The sequence below is a fragment of the Myodes glareolus genome, chromosome 2, assembly GCF_982192425.1.
Source record: "Myodes glareolus chromosome 2, mMyoGla1.1, whole genome shotgun sequence".
Taxonomy (NCBI): Eukaryota; Metazoa; Chordata; class Mammalia; order Rodentia; family Cricetidae; genus Myodes; species Myodes glareolus.
The window spans coordinates 10,352,670-10,369,145 of NC_142027.1; the positions used below are offsets into that span (position 1 = coordinate 10,352,670).

General features: G+C 49.2%; 1 protein-coding gene across 1 annotated transcript in view; it reads right to left on the reverse strand.

The window, feature by feature from the left end:
- Positions 1-1,224: 1,224 nt before the first annotated feature.
- Hunk (hormonally up-regulated Neu-associated kinase) overlaps positions 1,225-16,476 on the reverse strand; it is a 109,994-nt gene continuing 94,742 nt past the window's right edge. The window contains exons 9-11 of the mRNA XM_087899363.1: positions 13,831-13,878; positions 7,326-7,506; positions 1,225-4,612 (exon numbers count right to left, since the gene is read on the reverse strand). Coding sequence (XP_087755489.1) covers positions 3,954-4,612; positions 7,326-7,506; positions 13,831-13,878 — 888 coding nt within the window. The 3' untranslated portion in view covers positions 1,225-3,953. The remainder of the gene's footprint in view (positions 4,613-7,325; positions 7,507-13,830; positions 13,879-16,476) is intronic.

The following is a 16,476-nucleotide window of genomic DNA, read 5'->3' on the forward strand; positions in this document are numbered from 1 at the left end:
TTGTCTCACTTTGTGATACGTCCCTGTGTAAATGTTCTATTGGTTTAGTCCCACAAACCCCTGTAGATAACAAGGGGCTTCTAGTACAACAGATTCAGAAGAAAACAAGAGAGTCCAAAAAGGAAGTGGTCTGTCTGTCGAGCTTCAACAATCAGTGGGGTGTAGTAAGGTCCGAGGCCTAACAATCTGTGGGTTCCTCAGCTATACACCGCTCTGAGAATGACTTAAGAATGCCCAGACAGTGCCTCCTGGGAACCTCAGAAGTGCCTGCTGCAGGGACAGCTTGATTTGCCCTCAAGTTCCCTCTTAGCACATGGCTGCCAGCTCATCTGGGAACTCTGGGACATCAACTTTAATAAGCCTGGGGTCACCGTGTGTGATGGTGCACATCTGTGCACTGTGGTGCACATCTGTAATCTCAGCCCTCAGAAGGCCGAGGCAGGACTGTGATGTCAGACAGATAGCTGGGGATGGTGGCAGTGCCTCTATGTGTTCTCAGAAGGCTAAGGCAGGAGGATTATGACTTCACAGCAAGCTTGGACAACCTTGAAGATGAAGACAAGAAAGAGAAGAAGCAGTGGAAGAAAGAGGAAGAGGAGGAGGAGGGGGAAAAGGGAGGGGAAGAGAGGAAGGAGAAGGCTAAGGCTGCACTAGAGAATCTTGGGTTCCTTCCTGCTCTGAGACGCTGCGATTCTTACAATAAAACATCAACTTCAGAGTTGAGCCTGTGCAGTAGCAACAGGAGCCCCTGCCTGCTCTGTAGCCATGTGACCTGCTGAGCCTGTAGTTCCTATAGGAAAGGGACACAATGATTTAAGGAGAAGAGTTCGAATGGTGTTGTGACCGGGACAATCCACACAGCAAATGCCCACCTACATCCATCACATACCCACCTCTTTCCCTGACCCAGAACCGGAAACAAGGACAAAGGCCAGAAGCAAAACTCATGGCCGTCCTTCTGTGATCCTCCCTGGGAAACCCTGACCCATCGGTGTGAAAAAATACGCTGTGTCTTCTCGATCTGTCTGCCAGTCCAGCAGCCATCTCCATCTTCGTAAACATTCACTGCAGGTGAAATTAACCAGGGGCTACTAGAACAGAAAGTGCCCCCGAGTCCCCACCTCTCCACTCCCGACCATAATCTGTACCAAGAGCTTTAAGTGAATGGTGGTATTCTGAACCACACACTCAATGTTTTAAAATCAGTAAATAAAGAAGCAGCCATAGTGAGGAAAAAGTGTATTTCACAGCCATTATAAAAGTACATAGTCAATAATGGTGACATAAACACAGTCTGTGCTCATGACCAAACCGTACAACTAAAATGGACTCTTCCTCCTGGACTTCACACAGTGACAGTTCGGTCATTCCCATCAGTAGCCACAGGCTGACTGAAATCACAGGCAAAGGCTCATGAAGGACAGTCATGGGTCAAACAGACAACATACTCTACTTAACAAAAGGGTAGTCAAGTTTTCCATATAAATATAATAGAACCAATAAAGAACTCAACATTTTTCTTTCACTTGGCTTCATAGATTTGTCAGATATAGACACACCACAAAACGCAGCCAGTTTCCCCTCCGCGCTCTCCCACTGGGCTCACCACACACCTGAGTTCGGAGTCTGTTACCCGTGGCAACGCAGGCAGTTAGTTGTGCATCTGACACCTTTCTTGAAGCGTTTGCAGAATGGGAAACACTTTCTCCATGAGCTAACACCAACACAGGCACACACAAACGCACACGTGTGAGGAAAGCAAACAGCCAGAAAAAGACATAAGGGGCTACGGAAAAGGGGGGGCACGGCACACAGGTATACATCCTACCAACTGGCAGAGCCAGGCGGTTACAGTTGGCAGTTAGATGCTTCAGAAAGGATTCTTCACCCATCAAAACTCAAACACACCACGCCAATTCAGCGTCTGTAGATGAGTCTTCTCTTCCCTCTGTTTACGGAGTTCTGTTTCAACATTGAGCTCTGGAAGTTGAGCCAAAGCCGTGCTGAAGAACAATGCTGGCTGCTGGGAGGAGACTGGCCTCCTTAATGGTCCCCAGGGAGTGGGGGAGCCCCTCCCTGGGATTAAACAGCCCAGGTCTTGCCAAGTTCAGCAAGGACTAGAGCATCTTGTTTCCAGGGTCAGCCAAATGTGTGTGTTCTTCTTGCCCTGTCAGAGCTGAGGGAGGCGAAAGGAAGCCACCACTGGCAAATGAGACGGTGATGCTGCATCTCATCCTTCCCTGGCCAAGGCTGGCTTTGTGATGTTAAGGAAATTCGCCCACTTTAGAATCAGTGGACCGAGATGACGAACCTGACTACATGCCTACAGTTGTGGTCTCTGATCACATCTGAAATAGACAAAGACCGAAGATTCTAGGGTATTCCATAGCTCATCTCCTAAACTGACTGTGACCGGACTCGTGCCAATCCTTCCCCCCTTACAATGCTGCTCATGACTGAGCAGTCCCCGGCTACGGACCAGGATCCGCAAAGAGACAAGCCCCCATCCATCAAGTGCCAGCCGGACAGGATTCGACAACACCAGATTCCACGAGAGACACAAGGGTGTCACAGCCACAAAACCAGAAATGCATCTTTGGTTCAATCCTGGAGGGGAAAGGTGCAGAAGACAACATGGACCGAGAGCCTGTTTGGGGGACACTGCTTTCCTTGGGGACAAACTATCCGTGAATGTGCTCCCAGTGGGCGAGCCTGCTCCCAGCCCCCAGCATAGCTAAGCTCCAGCCGCAGCGGAGATAGCACTGCACAGAGCATTCCACCTTCTTGCCGTCTCAACTCTGCCTCGAGAACCTCTTCTCTTTCTTCAGAACCATCCAGAGCTGTGTTCAATGCCTTCTGCTGCTGCCACAGGACAAACCCAGGATGGCCAGGCTGCTGTCCCTCATGCAGCCACCATGGTCTAGCGTTACTGCCATCACTACCCGGGTCAGCTTTCTGGCCACCTGAGTGAAGCTGCAGCCTCTCAGAAAAACATGAATTTGGTAGAAGCACTTCCCATCTGGTCATTGAGGTTTTTTAAAACTTGCTATTTTGAGACAGACACAGGGGTATTCACTGGCCATTCCAGCACTTTGGAAGCTGAGGCAGGAGGATGATGACTTTGAAGTCAGCCTGGGCTACATAAGACCCTGACTCAAAAAAAAAAAAAGTTACTTCAATTTAATAGCATCGTATAAAGAAAAATTTCTTTGGACAAGTTCTTTCAATCCTCAGCAAGTTTCAATCAAAAAAAAAAAAAAAGGAAAAAAGAAAGACAGAAAAGACAAATTAGAGAAAACATTGAAGGGTTTTCTTTAGTCTTTGTGGTCCATCTGGGTTCTCACTGCTGGGTTCCATCTTTGTCTGAGGCTCTATCCCATCTTCCTCTGGGGTTCCTGGGGTCCGGCAGTGTGGCTCAACACTCCTGCCCTCCCGCTAGGACTCACTGTTCGGGGAAGAAGGGTTGCTTCCCTCTATGGAGGAATCCCTAGGCTGGGTGAAGGTCCTTGGAGTGGTATGGTCCCTGTGAGTCCGTGACTGGTCACTGGACAGAGCAGTCTGTGAGAGGCACACATGTAGCAGAGGGAAGGAAGGCCTAGTACCAATCTGGAAATGAGAGTGGTCCAGCGATGGAGGTGTGGCTTTCAGCTCTGAGCCCAGCTGGGGGATACTGGAGTGGGCTGGATGAGGGGTTGTAGGAAAGAGGATCTCAGACTGGAATGGATGGCCCCGACAGCTGGCCCTCCTGGTTTTCAGCATCTCAGATGACCCCTAAGTGAAGCTGGGCTGGGTGTGCAGGCTTTGAGTCTGTGAATTACAACTGATCCGAGCTTGGGACATTGTGAGGCAGGGATAAAGGATGCTCTTGAGAGGTTGACTGCTCATGCCCTGATGTATGTGTGGAGCTCTGTTCCATTGCTATTCTCAAAGACCACGAATCTTGTCACCCTGTATTAACACTGGCCCTTGACACCATCGGCCATGTCAAAGGAGAGGCTGGAGGGGGCTGTGGGCTGTAGCGGGGACATGCTGGCCTCCAGGGACCTCTCTGAAGAAGGCTGCAGACTCTGGTGCCGCTTCCTCAGCATCTGTCCAATACCCATCATGGGAAACCTTCCCCTGCTTTTCACACAGTTGGGGCTCCCCAGAGGCTGTGTGAGGCCATTGCTGGGAACCGGAGGAGGGGAACACACACTCTCCTCTTTCGGGGGGCTGTTCTTATCTTCATGGCCAAAAGAGACCAGCGTGGAATGCAGTGGAGTTTGGAGAGGTGACGTGCTTCCAGATAGTAGCCCTGGAGAGAGTGTCCTGTCACTAGAATTCCTACGAGCCAAGCTCACAGGTGAGTTCAGGATCCTATAATGGTGAGACGGGGACACCAGTTCTATGTGGTCCTCGCAATCCACAGACTCAAAGGAGCGCACCATATCCAGCAGCAGCGGCTCTTCCTTGGGGAGGATGCTGGCACTTCCTGGCCCTGACTGGTGTGCCTCTAGTTTCTTTACAATCCTGGGTGTCCTGGGAGGTGGGACAGGGATGAATTCCATGGAAGAAGAAGCCACACAATTTGAGTCGGAGGTTTTGCGGAAAAGATTGCGGCAGCCGAAGGAATCTGCATACCGGAAAACAAGACCATGAGAATAGTTTCAGAAAAGACTTACACGGCCATTTTGCCTGTGTTGTCCCCAGTTTAACTGAGACAGCAACCTGGTGGAAGGCAGGAAACCAAGGACCTGGGATAGTTAGAGGACACCTCAACCAAAGCTCCCAACATCCCAGCAGGAGCCCCAGAAGTCCTTCTAGAGTATAGGAGAACAGAACCTCGCCCAGAAGCCCAATCTAACATCTACTGCCCTTTGGTAACTGAAAATTCCTGATGCTACCAAGAGTCCTTTGAACAAAGAGGTTTCCCGCCCAACAGAACATCCGTTAAAGCTTGGAGGTACGCAGAATCTGACATACTGAACACCCACACATCTGGCTCCTTGACTGTTGACCCTGGATGGACTTGTGTCCCCCAACTTTCTTGTTACGTTTATCATGGTTAAAAAAAAGAAATATGTAACAGAAAGTTCACCAACTTAGTTTCTTTCTGTCTCCAGTTTGGGAACGCACACACAGCTATTTTACCCTACAGAAATCATGTTGCCATTACATACTCGTCCACCCTTCTGGACTCTTCCCTACACTCTGGCGATCTCCACTTGGCCATGAACGTGGCCCCTCTAGGAACATAAACAGCCTCATATAGTATCCGGACTTTGAAGACTGCCTCATCCCCTTAGTGCGAGGGTTTCCCGGTTCATCCAGGAACATGATGAACATGACATGACATGCGGGTGTCTCTCCTTTTCCAAGCCTCTCTGGTGGCTTTGAACACAATGCAGCCTCATCAGCTTCAAACAGAAATATGTAGCAATATGCAGCAAAGGCCACCAGCCATTGCCCAGACCTTCCATCTTGGATTGGCATAAATCAGAATCCAGGTTTGTGAAAGAGATGGAAAACCCCAAGAGGCTCGACACGTGGGGGAACACAGCCAAGTTCATGCAGAATAAGTTCTGTCTCAGGCTCTTCTCAGTGCATAACATTTTATGGGCTTCATCACAGCCCAGCTGCAGGAGCAAGCTGCCGCCCAGGGGGTGATTTCAGGAGCAGTCAGGCCACTGAGAATCTCTCTTGCCCACATAAATAAACGCTCAGATGCAGAAATAAATCTCCTTGGGCAGCACATGCCTGAGACGTGACCGCAGAAAGAAGTAAGATTTCTTTAATGGCTAATACTGTCAGTGCTCCGGCTGGCTCACAAGCATTGCTTCCTCTGCGAGGTCTGCTGTGTTTGTGTACCAAGACAGGCTGCTCTGGACAATGATGGGATATTAGCTGCCACCCCGGAGTCACGCTAGCAAAGCAACAAGCCTGAGTTAACCTCAGATGGCCACAGCCCTCCCTGAGCCTCAGATGCTGCAACCTCTATAAATGAATAATTAAACCTCTGCCACCAGCCTATAATATGGGAGCAGTCCTGTCTGAAAATTCCACGTTAGGACACCCTCAGCTTCTGTGCCTCCCTCCCCAGGGGTGTTTCTCCCATGCGTCTCAAACCCGTGACATCCTGGAAGGAGCCTCACATGTATCAATTATCAATAATGGACTGGATTCTGAATCAGAACACATTAATCTACTTAGTAGGTTCAGCCATCAGTGGCAATTACAACTAAGGGACGAGGTGAAGGCCTTCAGCCCCCAACAGACAGTAGAACTGGGACTTGAACTTGGGTCTGAGTCCCCTACTGCCACTCCAGAACCCAGACACAGCAGCCACACTTGAATGCCTCATGGGACCGTTTCTAAGAAAAGCTATAATTAGATCTCACTCAGTACTTGCTTTTGCCCTCCAGCTCCACCTCCTGCTCCTATCTACCTACCCCGATGATCCCTATAATCTCATGTACTCATTCTGGTACATGGTGTATACCGACCCATCTCTCAGCCTGCACATCTGCCTCTAGTCCTATGCCCTAAATCTCCTTCTGCGATACCTTATATCCTTACCTCTGGTCCCACAATACCATGCAACCAGATCTCCGCTCCGACAGGTCACGAACGCCCAGACTCTCATACCACAATTATCTACCTGATCTCTACTCCTACAGTACCCCACACCCCAGCCTTGCTCCCTCCGTACCCCACACCCCAGCCTCTGCTCCCTCCGTACCACACACCCCAGCCTGTGCTCCCTCCATACTCCACACCCCAGCCTCTGCTCCCTCCATACCCCACACCCCAGCCTCCACTCCCTCAGTCCCATACCACAGCCTCTGCTCCCTCCGTACCCCACACCCCAGCCTCTGCTCCTCCATACCCCACGCCCCAGCCTCTGCTCCCTCCATACCCCACACCCCAGCCTGTGCTCCCTCCATACCCCACACCCCAGCCTCTGCTCCTCAGTACCCCACACCCCAGCCTCCACTCCCTCATTACCCCACACCCCAGCCTCTGCTCCTCAGTACCCCGCACCCCAGCCTCTGCTCCAACAGCATACTCTCCCTAATTTCCTCCTTTATGGTTCTATGCGCCTCAGTTCTTCCAGAGTCCCGCACACCCTGACAACTTGCTCCACATCTCAATGCCCACTTCTTCATATCTACAGCACCGTGCACCCTCGTCTCTGTTTCCACATGCCATGTGCCCACCTCTGTTTCCACAAGTGGTCAACAGCCCACTATCTGGCCCCAAAGTCCCATTGCCTTAGATGTACCAATCACCTCTGCCCCGAGCCTTGACAAGCACCCGCAGGGAGCAGGACCGCCGAGCTGACCTACCTTTGTCGGGAAAGCCCGCCTTGGAGGCCTTGCGGTCTTTGAGGAGGGCTTTAGTGTTCTGGATCTGGGTGATAAGGGAGGCCGAGGGCTGTTTGTGAGAGGGCAGGCTCTTGTCCGGTTTCTTGGAAAACGGACGATGAAGAAAATCTCCCTTTTTCTCTTGTTCTTTGGGCTTTTTGTCCTTCAAATCAGAGTGAACAGACATGGTCAGACGCCCACAAGACCAGACTTTACAGAGTGAACAGACATAGTCAGACACCCACAAGACCAGACTTCAGGAATCTTCTCTGAAAAGTCACCCAAAGAGACGAGGAACTCCGGCTTTTAAATGCGGTATACTTTGCGGTGTGTGGATGAAGGGTGGTGGGGGCTGAGGTCTAGTCCATGCTCCAGGCGGCAGCTCCCTCTGCCCAGCAGAAAATAAACCTGGTCTCTCTCTACCGCTCTGTGTCATCATGTTCCAGAGTGGTCAAGGACACCCTATGTGATCAGGTATTCTGGAAAAATGTGAAGGAACTAAGGAGCAAACAACCCAGAGTTCTAAAGAACTACTGTGTGCATTTGAAGTGCTGCCCCACTGTATGCATCTGAAGTGCTGCCCTGCTGTGTGCCTCTGAAGCGCTGCCCTATTGTGTGCGTCTGAAGTACTGTCCTATATGTGCATTTGAAGCACTGCCCTAGTTGGGCATGGGAGTGCAGACCTGTAATTTATTATTCTGAGGTTAAGTAAGGAGGATTTCAAATTCAAGGCCAGCCTGACCCACACAGTGAGACCTGGCTGTGGTTACTCCTTCAACTTGAATGGATTGAGCAACATATAGGGGCTTTAAAAAGCCTGCTCCTGGGGGTGTCTATGAGGGCCATTCCTAGGGCCCTTGGCTCCTGAGAGCACTGATCCTATCAGTGCATCTGCTGACGGCTTCTAAACTTAACAGAACGTTAGGGGAGAGGTGACACCTAGGGAAGTGGGGCTTGGCTGAGAGAGAGGTCACCGAGTGTGTGTTATTGGCAGCTATATTTTGTCCTGGCCTCTTCCCATCACTCCATTTTTCCCATCTGTTATGATTAAAAACAGCTCTGCTGTAGCCTTACCCCTGTGGCCTGAAATCTCTGAGATTAGAAGCAAAATAATTTGTACTTTAGGTTGTTTTTCTTAGGCAGATAGCACAGGAATGAGAGAGTCCACCAGAGATCCTGTCCAAATTCATCCATCCACCTATCCATCTTTCTATCCACCCACCCGTCCATCTGTCCATCCATCCATCCATCCTTCCATCCATCATCAAGTGGCACTCTCAGACCCCAACTGCAATGAAGGCTTTGCCAACAGAGATAGCAGTTTTCATTCAACCTTAGACCCAGTGTCTTTAGTCTAAACTGTACAGGTCCCTGAGAAGTCCTGTTAGGTTTGTCACCCTTTCTATTGTCTAAGAATGAGAGCATTTATATGTAGATCTAAACCTTGCAAGTACGCTGCTATTTTTTAGGCTGTAGATTGAATCTTTATAGAACTAGATCATAATCCCTCTAACGGGAGTGGAATTGACTGTTTGATTTGCTTTCAGCCCCGTGGCCTCTGGCATCAAGCCAGGTCCTTAGAACCAGCCTTACATTCAGCTGTTCGGAGGGAGAGAGGGTCAGTGGGAACTGAACTGAATTAAAATTAATTGAGTTCAAGTTTCTGGGAATGGTGAGGCCGCTAAGCAAATGCAGAAGGAGAAATCGTTTTCCTGGCCCTGCCAACTACACTGATATTTACTGTTAAACACAGGCAAGGCATCCCTGACTGCGTGCAGGGTGAGGGGAAAGGGCAGTTTCCCACATTTTTCTGCCTTTAAGTTGAAGGTTTTGCAATCCGAGGAAGCTCATCTATTTTTCATTTATGTTCTCAGAAGCTTGGTGAGAAAGCATCTCTTCAATTTCACAAAGTGCCCTTCCCAACAAGGACACCCGGCACCTCTGTAGAGAGCTCCTGATGACAGGGTCACTCAGGAAAGAACAACAGGGAGAGTGGGAAGTGGGGATGCTGGGTCTTTAGGGCCACAGGAGACATAACCCCTAGCCAGTGAAGAGGGAATGAGGCGAGGCGGAGGAGAGGCCGCCCAGCTCCTCCAGCTTCCTCCATAGCTGCCACTGCCATTCCCGAGGTCACAGGGGGCTCAGACTGGGATGGCCCAGTGATGGACCCCGGGAATAGACTGAAACAGATCTCCACAGCCCTCAAGCCAGCACTGTGAACCACTCACTCCACACGACCTGGGGTGGGGTCAGAAGGTGGCAGCTGGGGGAGACATCGCAGGAGGAGACTCCTAATAAAAGGAAGACTTCAGCTGCACTTCTGCCTCGCAGCTGTGCTTCTGGACACATGGTACCTTCCATCACACAGTGATGCAGCGAGCAGCCCCTCCCTCCCCAGATGCTGGCACCGAGTCCTCGGACTTCCCAGCATCCAGAATTGTAAGAAATAAACTTCTGTTGCTCATAAATGACCTGGTCTCAGGCATTCTGTTATAGAAACAGAAAATGTGTGCAGATGTCCAGGATGCTATGAGGTGTGTTCCAGGTGACCATGGGAAGGGCCAGCAGGAGATGACCACAGTTTTCCACTGCTCTCTGCTCCTCTTTCCACAAAACACAAACAGTCCGCCCTTCTACCTTCTCTAAAGCAGAGGATAGCAAGCTTTTATAGCAAACACACGTGGAGACAGACATACACAGAAACAAGCATGTGCATAAACACACAAACACACACTCATAGCCACACACACACAGTCACACAAATGTACACATAGACACAGACACACGGATGCATATACAGACACACAGAGACAGACAGATAAACACACAGAAAAGTAAACAGACACAGATATACGCACAAACTCAGAGATGTACATACAGAAGCACACACACATGCATGCACGCGCATGTTCAGACATGAGCATGCATACACACAAACACACACTGTAGCATGAAGGAGGGTATGATGGGTCTGCCTTGAAAAGTTCAGAAGAACTTCTTCCTTTGTACAGTTTCATTTTTAATCTCTCTGTTCTTATGCAGTCACCATTTCTATCTGTTAACACCACAGCTGGAAGAAACACACACGAGATACACGTTAACACCACAGCTGGGAGAAACACACACGAGGTACATGTTAACACCACAGCTGAGAGAAACACACACGAGGTACACGTTAACACCACAGCTGGGAGAAACACACACGAGATGCACGCTAAAACAAAACTTCATAGAAAAGATGAAATTGCGTTCACCCTGGTTTAGAATTAAACAAAACAAGGCCAGCAAACATCAGCAAAGGCTCTTCCGGGCTGCTATTCAGCCCCATGCACAGAGGTCTACCAGCAGCTATGTGGGGGTCCACTGTAGCTCCTTCCCAGTCCTTTTGGGGGTTCTTGATAGTTGAAAAATCAGGTTATAAAAGTTCCAGGTCCAATCTTCCTACCCAGACTGAACTTAATAGCAAGAAGTATGTGAGCAGTGAGGGTCTGCTGCAGGGGGAGTCCAAGGCCGGCCTGGGAGACCAAGTTATCCTGAGATCAAGGAAGGGATACTTGGAAATGTGCAGAGGGTCTTCTATGGGAGTCAAGGAGGAATTGATGACTGGTCCAGACCTTCCAGGTATCTCTGCTAAAGCCATCTTTGTTGAACTTATGTCCCGGTATGCCGTGTAAACCGTCAGACCATGTATCCCCACAGAGATTTTATAGTAACTATTGTGTCTCGGTATGCCGTGTGAACCGTCAGAACACGTATCTCCATAGAGATTTTATAGTAACTATTGTGTCCCGGTATGCCGTGTAAACCGTCAGAACATGTATCTCCACAGAGATTTTATAGTAACTACTGTGTTCTGGTATTCCGTGTAAACCGTCAGAACATGTATCCCCACAGAGATTTCATAGTAACTATTGTGTCCCAGTATGCCGTGTAAACCATCAGAACATGTATCCCCACAGAGATTTCATAGTAACTATTTCCAGGGAGCACTGAAGAACACCTTGAAGGGGACGACCCTCGGGCCAGTCCATGTGTCCGTGGCCAGTGCAGATGTCCAACGGAAAGGGGTTTACTGCTGATCCCACTGCCTCACACACAGGCCAGTGATCACCCGGCTAGACCTTTCCATTTGCTTAACCTACTTTCTGCAAAAGACATCCCCTAAGGAGCAGGATGCTAGCAGCGCCTTATACAACAGAAGACAGCCTTCAGTGACACAGACTGCACTCTTCCGAGGGCATACATCCTGCCCACCAGTTCCGGGGTTGGCAGGGTCCTGGGGCCCTGATTCTTCCGTCAGGGTTCCCTAACATCCATGAGGTCCAGAGGACAGGTGAGGAAATTCACAGTCTTGACTCTTAGCACCATTTCCTTAAAACCCACAGGACAGTTTTACATCAAGTCAGACCAGAAACGATCACATGAGGTGGGTCACGCACGCACGCACGCACGCACGCGCACGCACGCACGCACGCACACGTCTACGGAGGCCAGACGGACATCAGTTGACAATCCTACGCCTTTTCAATCCTACGCCGCTTTATTTACAGAGTCAGGGTCTCTCGTTGAGCTTGGAGAGCACAGATTTGGCTACCTAGCTAGCCCTGGGGATCCCGGCTCCTGAGTTCTGAGGCTAGGGTGGGCCACTACGCCTGCTGAGCTTTGACATGGGTGCTGGGGATCTGAACTCAAGACCTCACACCATAGCACAAGTACCTTGTCCCTGAGTCACTGTTCCAGCCCCACAAGCAGAAATCTGACCTCTGGCCACCAACCCTACCCACTAGAGGCTCGTACTAACAGTTACAAAATGACTGAACGTGGGCCCAGAAAGGATGGCGTGCACCAAGCTCCTTAGTACCCTGTACCAATGCAAGAAACGGAGGTCCACTGAGCGTCTAGAGAGAGATGTGTAGCTGCTCCAGAAGCCAACCTGAGGGGAAGGCCCAGTCCTCAGCCTCCAAGCCCTGAGCTCCAGAGAGCTGGTCCCTTTCAGAGTCTCCCTTCCTGACTGTCAGTAGAGGCATGGTTGCGGTGAACTTCATCCCTGACTCCCTGCAGCCTGGTATGGCCATGAGCAACTCCCGTCCACTCCAGGGAAGTGGCATCCCCATCTGTAACAGCAAGTGAGGTCCTTCCCGGCTCTGCAGCATGAGAAGAATCCATCCTGCATCTGCGTGGTACTCACAATGGCAAACCCCGACTTAGTAAGGGCAGGTTCTGATTTAACAAGGGCAGGACGCTTCCTGTCGTCCCAGGTTGGAGGAAGAACTGCCCCTTGGGAAACTGACTTCTCTCCTATACAGACTATGGCACAGGAAGAGCCTGGGGCTCACTGGGACCTTGACTGATAATGAAAGACCTTTCACCCGGCTGCTTAGTGCATCAGCGCCAGCCACCCCTCCCACCCTGGATGGCTGATGTTCCCCAATGTCATCAGACAGTTGGTATTGGCTCCTTTATATCTATCATATTAGAGAAAGCCAGACTTGGCAGCGGCAGAAAACAAAACAACAAAAACCTATGAGTGAGTTTATAAAAAGAGGGATTGATTCATAAACCAGAACACAGAGCCAGGAACCCCTGGACTGCTGTAAACCCTGTGTCTCATGCAGAAGAAGCAGGAATGCAAGACAGCAAGACACAGTCAGCTCAACACAGCAAGAACGCAGCCCATCTGAGGAGAGTCCTCTCCATAGGATTCTGTGTATCTCCATTCAGGGTAAGGAAAAAGGGTTGCAGCTGTTGGTACAGGGCAGAGCGTGGCTGATACTCAGGATCACATGACAGTTAATCCCATGTGTCAGCTCAGCTACTCTCCATTATCTAGTGAATGGTTAACGCCAGTGCATATGCTACTGTAGAGGATGCTTAGCATCTTTAACATCCACATCAGCTGGCTAAGAACAGGAGAGGATCCTCCTCAACGTGCTACGTCTCATCCCGTCCGCTGAAAGTCTTAAGAAGAACACAACAGGCAGGGTTGGAGAGCGGGCTCAGTGCCTCAGAGTGCTTGCGACCCAACCACGAGGACCTGAGCTTGGAAGCTAGCACTCATGTAAGAAACCAGCGGTCTTGGGCATACCTGCAACCCTGGCACTTTGAGGGGCAGACACAAGAGGATTTCTGGGGCTTTCCGCCTAGCTAAAAAAAAAAAAACAGCTATAGGCTCAGGGAGAGACCCTGCCTCAAAAAATGAGGTGCAAAGTGACAGGAGAGGGTGCCTAAAGCACTCTTCTTGCTCCATAGTTACAGGCAGTCTCTCTCTCTCTCTCCCTCCCTCTCTTTCTCTCTCTCTCTCTCTCTCTCTCTCTCTCTCTCACACACACACACACACACACACACAAACTAAAAGACAGTTATCTATCTGTCAATTACTCTAGCTATCTTTCCACCATATTTCTGTTGCCATGTGTGTATGCAAGGGAGAGACACTATATCTCTCTGGAGAGCCTGGCTAACCCATCAGAAACCCCCAAGCTCTTACCTGCACAGCATGGAACTCCAAGTCTCTTGTCCAGGTGTCCAGGGAGGCCTGTGAAGAACACCAATTTTCATCAATTCAAGAAGTTACATCTATTACTTATTCCCAAAACTCTATCCCATAGGATTCCCCCTACACCTCTGATGGGAAATTATTTCAGTGTGTGTGCGCATACACATATATAAAACAACTGCCCTGAACTGCAGTGTGAGGAGAGGCAGATGTCCTCATCTGTAGTGATATTTTATTTGCATTTTAATAAAAAAAAAGTTTGCTAAGTTCAGAAAGTGAAACAGCCCCACTGATCAGTCTTACAGACCAGGCAGTGGTGACACACACCTTTAATCCCAGTAGCCACACTAGTTTGTCATAGAAACCAGACGGTAGTGGTGCATGTCTTTAATCTCACTCCTAAAAAGGAATATAAGACGGGAGGAGACAGCTCTCACACAGTCTCATTCTGAGATTCCTGGAGGCAGGATCGCCATTTCAGACTGAGGAAGAGATAAGAGTGGCTGTTTTGCTTTTCTGACTTTCAGGTTGCACCCCAACTTCTGTCTCTGGGTTTTTATTAATCGTGCTACACTAATCTATATGTCCACATGTAGGGCAGATCCTCTAGATGAAGTTATTCAACTCTAAGACTGAGAAGGGAGACGTGCTCTCCCGACAAAAGAGCAGTTCAGCGCGTTTCCCCAACAGCGCAGACGCCATGGAAGCAGCACCCACATCAGGACCTGGATTCCACCAGCAAGGCTTCTCCTCTGAGTCTTCTCCCAGCCCAAACTCTCTTCCTAAAACTTTCAATTTTAATTAATTAATCCGTTAATTGTGAGTAGGGGGCACATCAATCATGGTGCACATGTGGAGGTCAGAGGACCCCCTGCAGGAGCTGAATCTTCCCTTTCACCTTGTGGGTTCTGGGGAGCGAACCCCCATCCTCGAGCAGCAGGTTCCTTCACCTGTGAGCCATCTGGCGGCTCTCCTCCCAGCCTCTCTGTCCCAGGTGTAGCTACCATTTTCATTGCCTGCAGCACAAACCACTTGACCCGACTCCACACTTTATTCTTTATTTTAAAAAGTCTGTATGATATAGTTTGATCCTGCTTCCTTCTGCCCCAGTTCCTCCCAGATCCTCCCCAACCAACTTTATGTTCTTTCTCTCAAAACAATAAAAGCAAAAACAAACAAACAAAATAGGAAACAACAAAAATCAAAATTCAAAACAAAAACTCAAAAAGACAAAAAAAAATGCCCGAACAAAATGATGATGATGATGATGATGATGATGATGATAGCAGCTTACAAAAAAAAATGGTGTTCATTTGTGTTGGCCAACCCTAGTCTGTAATGTGGTTAAAATACCCAGTAATACTCCACTGGAGAAAACAGAGTTTCCCTTTGGTAGTAGGTATCAATTGCAAATAGCTCCTTGGCCATACTTCATGTGTATGTGTGTGTGCGCGCACGTGTGTTTGAGAATTTATATGCATCATATATATGTGGGTGCTCACAGAGGACAGAAGGCAGCATCAGATGCTCTGAAACTGGGGTTACAGGCTATCGTGTTCCTCCATGTGGGTGCTGGGAACAGCAGCACCAGGGTCCTCTACAAGAACCCTAACTGTTGAGCCGTCTCTCCAGCCCCAAGTCATACAGATGTATAAATAAGCCATACGCTAATCATCTTAATATTTACCTTTAAACTTACAGCCTCAATAGGTCAGCCATATCTCAAAATTTCCAAGTTGGAGTTTTGGCCTCTAGGACCACAAAATACAACCTTGTTTGGAGTCAAGTCTTCATAGTAATCGCTGAATTAAAGAGGTTGTCGGGACAACCTTCTGCAGTAGGACTGGTGCTGTCACAAGAGGGGAGGAACTGGACACGGGAGTGCATCTAAGATGGCACGGGAAGGCAGCCGAAAGGAAGATCAACAGCAAGTACCAAAAGCCTAGGCAAAGGCTGGCAGCAGGTTCCCTCTGCTGTCCCTCAGGAGGAGCCAGCCCTAAGTCACCCTGACCTCTAGAATTGAGGGACAGTAGATTTCTGCCCTGTCCCTGCTGCCCCATGGCCATGGTCTTTTCTGGAGCGATCTCCTGTTTCTAGTCTATATTTTATAAATCGACATTATTTTTATAGGTTTCAACAGAAATGACAATGCACCATTTTTGTTTTTAAAGAGGGGCTCTCACTACGTAGTCCTGGCCAGCCTTGAACTCACAGAGTTGTGCAGGACACCACCTCCTGAGTGCTGTGATTTAAAGCATGTTCCGTTACACCTAGCTCATCCAAAGTCACCTTTAACAGCCAGTTTAAAGGTGACGACCAGCCTGTCTCCACCCAGTGGGCCAGGGCTTCACCTTCCCCCTGTTTTGGTTTGTTTGTTTGTTTGTTTGTTTGTTTGTTTGTTTTGAAGACATAGCACTGACTGTCCTGGAACTCTCTCTGTAGACCAGGCTGCCCTTGAACTCACAGAGATCCCCCTGCCTCTGCCTCTGTGCTGGGATTAAAAACATGCACTACCACACCCAGTTACATGTTCCAATTTTACAAAATAGTCTCTTCCTTTTTACAGGCAGAGGAAGAATAATTCTTAATATTACAGCACTGTAATCCCCAAAGGGAAGTTTTGAAAACTCAGTTAAA